Here is a 5,958-nt window from a genome sequence, read left to right on the forward strand (position 1 = left end):
TTCAGATTAAGTAGCTCACCCAAGGTCACACTGCTAGCAAGCGGTAGAACCAGGGTTTGAACCTCCACATCCTGTCTCCAAAGCCTGCACTCAACTGCTATTCGAAACTGCCTCCCACCACCAACCATCATGTGTGACTCCATAGTTCCCACTGCCCCTCACATCAGAATATGCAACTTGCTTGTTACAGTACATTTAGTTCCAGAGTCTGACAAGCCTTTCTTATTTCCGTAGCAATCGTGTTGTGGGTTGGAGCAAGGGGTCTCATTTTTGTAATAGTGAGACACAGCAAGAGCCAAAAGTCCACTTTGCAGACTTGGAGAAGCAGGCTGCTAATTTGAGTGGCTTTGTTAGGTTGGCAGAGTAATAAGAGCTGTTACAATAAACTTCTTTGTTATTACTTAGAAAATGCTGCCTTCTGACAAGGCCAATTTTTTAAAAAGTGTGTGTGTGCACATGTAGGTGAGTGTGTGAATGTGTGCGTGCATGTGTTTGTGTGTGTGTGTGTTTACATAAGTTATCACCATGCAGCTTTACATATGGTAATCTAGTACTTATTTCTTTTTCTACAGACCTCAGAATCCAGAAACCGTTTTCATGCGTTAACTAGGGTCATAAAAAATAAGCTTAATTCTATGTTCGGTGATTCTGGAAAAGTTGCCATCCCCTTGAGGTGTTACCAGTTAATTTGGGGACATCATAATAGATCTTCCAAACTAGCAAACTCTGCCTCCCACCTAGGTGCTTTCACAAAATGATCTTGTTTCAATCATGGTTCAGCATGGAGAATAACCATACATCAAGAGAAGCATTTTGACTTTTTTTGACATCTACATTGCAATTTAAAAAGAAATACTTTACCAGATTCCTGGTCGTGGAGGTAACTCCAGTTGCAGACATCAAGCACTGGCAACAAGCGTATGCTGACTCACTGCTGCCACCATCTGCCCAGGGAACTTTTTCCTCGTTCTTTGAGCCCACAGCATGGCTCGCATGCTGGGCGTTGTTTCTCAATAGCTCTTTAGCCATATGTGGTTCAGAAGTATTGTTGATATAGTTCTGATGATCTGAGTCTTGTTTCTAGAAACCAAATTTAGTTGTCAAACAGTGCAAGTGTCAGATATTGAAATTTTAAATCAATATATTTTGAAGTTTTAATGGATAAAATTTCATTAACGTGATAAGGGCAATGCTTAAGTTTTTTTTGGAGAGAAAAATCATTGCCAAATAGATTGCATTTTGTTCTTCTATAATCTTAAAATGTTGTGTAATGGGCAACTGCATTCAAAATATTATACCACAGAACAGATCCTGTATTTTAATGAATCCAGCACAAAACAAAGCACTTCTGTTACACAATAAACATGCGAGAAAAAACTAAGGCAGCCACCTGCACATTTGCAAACACTACAACCATGTTACAACCGAACTATCCCATTTGGCCAATAGGGCAATCCATTCCCACCACTGCAGAATGTATCCTCCCAGTAAGTCACCTAAGTAGAACTAGTAGACAAGGAAACAAAAAACACCAAAAAAATACAGTTATACACCATGATATTTTTGTCCTAAGTTTCTCAAATGAGTGTTTCTCTACTAGTATCTGTCTTTCTCTTCTGTCCCTAAACATGGTCCCTTTGCTACTTCGAAAAGACCTTTACTGACTCTAACAGTCAAGTGCGCGCGCTCTCTCTCACTCTCTCGCTCTCTCGCTCTCTCGCTCTCTCTCTCGTCTCAGACTTCCAGGTTGCATGGACTTGAAGTCTGCCCCTTCCCTCTGCATAGACTCCCGATTTTTAGCAAAAATACACCCTCAATCCGCTATGAGCTGGCTTCCAGCCCATTCCTATTCCACAGCTCAAATGCTGGGCCTGGCTGCATTTCTGGGCCTCTCTGTAGCTTCCACTCCTTCCCACTCTCAGATTTTCAAAATTCCCCCATTCCTGACTTTAGGACCCATCTTGCCTTCCCACTCCTCCTTGTCACCTTCTTTCTGATGGCTGCTCCTTCCTCCTGTCAATGATGTCACTTAGGGCTCATTTCTAAGGCCTTTCCTCTCTTCATGTTTTACCTCTTCTGATGACTAATCCATTTTCAGGCCTTGATGGTTTGCCTCTCCATGGAATGAGCCTATAAAACCAACCCACACATTCAATTGCCTAACAGATACTTCTGAGCTGTGTACTCTGGCAACAGCGGTGACACTATGGTGCTTCGCAGTTTGCAAAGAAGGTTCATTTATGTCAATCCACTGAATAGTCAGAAAATCCGACAAGACTGGTATCACCAGACTATTGCTGCGCTCTCCAGCAAGACCCTTAGGGAAGGCCCCTTCAGGACAGAAATGCTTCTTCTTTCTGTGTCCTGTTTGATGTTCTTCCTGCTGAAGAAAAGCCCCCACCAGAGTGTGGGTTTATGGAAGCCTCCTCTCCTAGCCCAGTTGTCAAGGTCCTATTAAAGCTTCAGCAATTAGGAACTCAGGACCCTGGACTGTGGCAGGAGGGCAGTATATAGCTCAGGTCAGGAACTTGGCCCCAAATCTAACATAGGCCTGGACTCAGTCCCCACTCCTGGCATTTCTTACCTGTGTGGACATTAATTGTACTCTGTTTTCTTCCTCTGCAAAATGAGGACCATAAAAAACTCAGAGAACTGTTGTAGATTAACTGGAACATATAAATAAACTGCCTGGCACACGCAAAGGGCTCAATAAATGATGGATATAATTGTTTTAACTTCTTCAATCTTTACCTCAGAGTCTTTGGCTCCTTCCAGAACGTCACTGAGAACTTGTATGTATTCAGTTGCACCTTTAAGGATATCAACTTTGCTAGGCTTCCTGCTTTGAGGAAGAAATGGCACCAGTGTCTTCAGTTTGGCAAAACCACGGTTTAGGTTTTTTATCTGGAAAACAAAAAGGCAGTGAGACACATAGAAACTAATTTGTACAGACATTCCCCAAACCACAGAAGGGGGTTTTGAAGGCTCATTTCCACAGCTCTCTTGTCTGTGTGGGAATCTAAGCAGGCACATGCCAAAGAGTTGCCATTCCACGGACAACAGTCCCTGGCAAGGAAGGGGAGAGGGAGTGACATAAACTCAGCACTGTGGGTAGACAGGCTGGAAGGAGTGTCTATACTTGATCCCCTCCTCGTCCTCTAAGAACACATCCCCTGCGCTGTCATGTAGGGGCACTGGGGGGGTGGCTAAAAGCTCTGAGTGGACACTGCAGGATTTAAAGCCCAGCTCTGTCATTTAGCTTTACAAGAGTATGTAGCATACTTCGTATCACCAGCCCTTGGTTTGATTATCTGCAAAGTGAAAATACCCATCTTGTAGCTCTTGAAATTTTTGCCCTGCTGAGTAGATGATTTAGAGTGTTAGAGTCCAGAGGGTCCGTATGTTGGTGAGGCTTGAAAGGTCGGATGAGATGCCTTTTTTTTTTTGGTCTCCAGGATCTAATTCCTAGGCTCTAAAGCCCGAAACTGGTGAGCACCCTCTAAGTGACACAGTCCCTGAAACACCTGGCTCCCACCACACCATAAAGCCAATCAATATACTCACTTACCTAGTGAGCTCTCTCCCACCCCATATCAAAGCGGTCAATGGACCAAGAAACATAAAAATACTGAACTTTAATAATCAAAAACTACAAATCATAACAGAAATTAGATGCCATTTTTCATGTACCAATCTAGTAACATTTTTGTTTCATTTTGTTAATCATGCCCTGTACTAAAGATGGAAAAGGGAACAGTCCTAGATCTTGTAAAATGGGATTAAAATTGGTTAACTTTTCTAGAAAGCAATTGGGTGACTTGTATCAAAAGTTGGGATTCTATATATCCCAGTAATTGCATATCTAATATTTTATTCTAAAGCAATGATCAGGGATGCACAGAGATTTGAATACCAGTAAGAAGGTGCAAAAAAAAAAAAAAAAAAAAAAAAAAAAGCATACATGCTCCACAATACGAAACTAGAGAAGTTATGGTCCATTTCTAGGTCAGTCTATGCAGTCAAAAGCTGTTCTTTGAAAGAATACCTAGGAATATGAGGAAATGTTTTTGATAATATTAAATGAAAAGGATATAAAGATATGTACTAGATGATCACAATTTTGTAAGATTATACACACACACACACACACACACACAGAGAGCTAGAAAAAAGACTGGGAGCATATACCCAAGAATAATAGTTCATAGTCATTATGTTGGTGTTGTGGGTGTTTCTGTTCCCTATTTGGTCATCTCTGTATTTTCCACGTGTGCTAATTGTATCATTATAAAGAAAAAAAAGTCATTAGTTTTAAAATAGGGCCAATTCCTGCAGAAAGCGATTCCTTCCTGGTGGGAAGGCCCACATAAAATGTAAAATATTGGATCAGAATCTTGTTTGAAGGCCACATCATCACATCAGATCACAAGGTTATTTTCACAAAGTCTAGTGCCTGGTAAAACCATGCTTCTCCACTCTTGCAATTTTCCCATCTTTCCACTAAGTCTTCTACTCTTCCTTGGTCCTTCATCTGCACACCCTTTCCCAGGCAAAGGTCCTAGTTAATTCACTGGGGCAACATTTCTAAGGGGCAGGGGTGTGCAGGAACAGGCCCCAGCAGAACTTTCTCAAGTCCCAGCCTAAATGCGCGCCGCTGCCTCTTCCTCCACTCACCCTTCTGTCCCTGAGACCCTCCCTCCTCTACCTCAACCCAACCCAAAGATTGCAAAGGGACCAAAGGGGTCCCAAAGATCTGACAAGTCTGGGATCCAAGATAAGTTAGAAATACTAAAAGCTACCAGTAGATGCCGCTCCTACTACGACCCACAGGACCGTTCTGGTTGGAGATTCAGCGCGAACCCCGGCTGACTGGCACCTGGGCCCTTTTTCCCTCCGGGCAGCAGGTCGACTGGGAGTCTAGGCGTACACTGGGGCGTCGTGGTTTTTGTTTAAAGTAAGGAGTAACTTCTATTAGGTCGTGCTCACCCCATTTAAGCTTCGAGACTGAGACGCAGAGCACAGGGAAAAGGGTGGAGAGAGCTCTGCGAGCCCCAAGCACCCACCCAGCGCCCTCGGTTGTGAGGTTCCAGCGCAACTCCCGTGCTCTAAGCTTCTTAAAAACACCCGCCCAGGGAGACATTTTTGAAGTGGTCCGGGGCCTCCTCAGCTCCCCCCAGACGAGTTCCTGCCCAAGTCCAGATGGGCTGGCACGTGAGGTGCCCATCCCAGTGGCAGCGAACAGGCAGCTGGACCAGGGTGGAGGGTAACAAGGCCACTCCCCTTCTCTCAAGCTAGGACACGAGCTGGCCCTCAGGAGGCCAAAGTCGCCTCCGGACCCCGCAGGTGGGCGATGAGTGGGTTCACCGGGACCTGGCCAGGTGTTCGGAAATGGGTAGCAGGTATGGGGAAGAGGGAAGGAAGTCATTCTTGTCCCAGTGCGGGGTTGTGGAGGGGACGAGCCCAGATGGCCTCGGGGACCCGCGCGGGGCAGGGCGCTCACCCGCTCGCGCTCCTTGGCGTTGGCCACACGCCGCCGCTCCAGCACCAACTGGAGGTCCTCGGTGGACGAGTAGCCGCCCGAGGGCAGTCTCTTGAGCCGGCAGATAGCGGCCAGCTGGGGCAGTGGCCCGAACTGCTCCCGCAGCACGTCCTCCAGCACCTCGGCCGGCGAGGTGACTACGAAGCCCGGCAAGGCGTCCATGGCGGCGCACGGGGCCCCAGGGCTGTCCAGGCCTTTCATCAGGGGCACCTGGAGCTGCACGTGGCCCACGAGGCCACGGGGGCGGGGCCTGGACCACCTGTTCCCATTCCCCTGCCCATTTACTGAAAACCGGGTCCCACTGTCTGGAAGTCGGTCCAGGAATTGTGTTTTTTAACAAGCTGCACCGGTATTATGGTGAACACATTGCAAACAGCACTGGTTTTCAAATTGGGCTGCCCACTGGAATCACCGGGGGA

The 5,958-nt window shown here is 46.1% G+C and overlaps 1 protein-coding gene across 1 annotated transcript; it reads right to left on the minus strand.

Annotated features, from left to right (window-relative positions):
- Positions 1-765: 765 nt before the first annotated feature.
- FIGLA (folliculogenesis specific bHLH transcription factor) lies at positions 766-5,701 on the minus strand. Its single transcript, XM_054586925.1, has 3 exons — positions 5,501-5,701; positions 2,752-2,904; positions 766-1,080 (listed from the first exon to the last, which is right to left on the minus strand). The coding sequence occupies exons 1-3, from the start codon at positions 5,699-5,701 to the stop codon at positions 766-768; spliced, it is 669 nt and encodes a 222-aa protein (XP_054442900.1).
- Positions 5,702-5,958: the final 257 nt, after the last annotated feature.

The sequence above is a fragment of the Pteronotus mesoamericanus genome, unplaced genomic scaffold (assembly GCF_021234165.1).
Source record: "Pteronotus mesoamericanus isolate MK-2021 breed Mesoamerican mustached bat unplaced genomic scaffold, CSHL_Meso_final contig_98, whole genome shotgun sequence".
Lineage (NCBI taxonomy): Eukaryota > Metazoa > Chordata > Mammalia > Chiroptera > Mormoopidae > Pteronotus > Pteronotus mesoamericanus.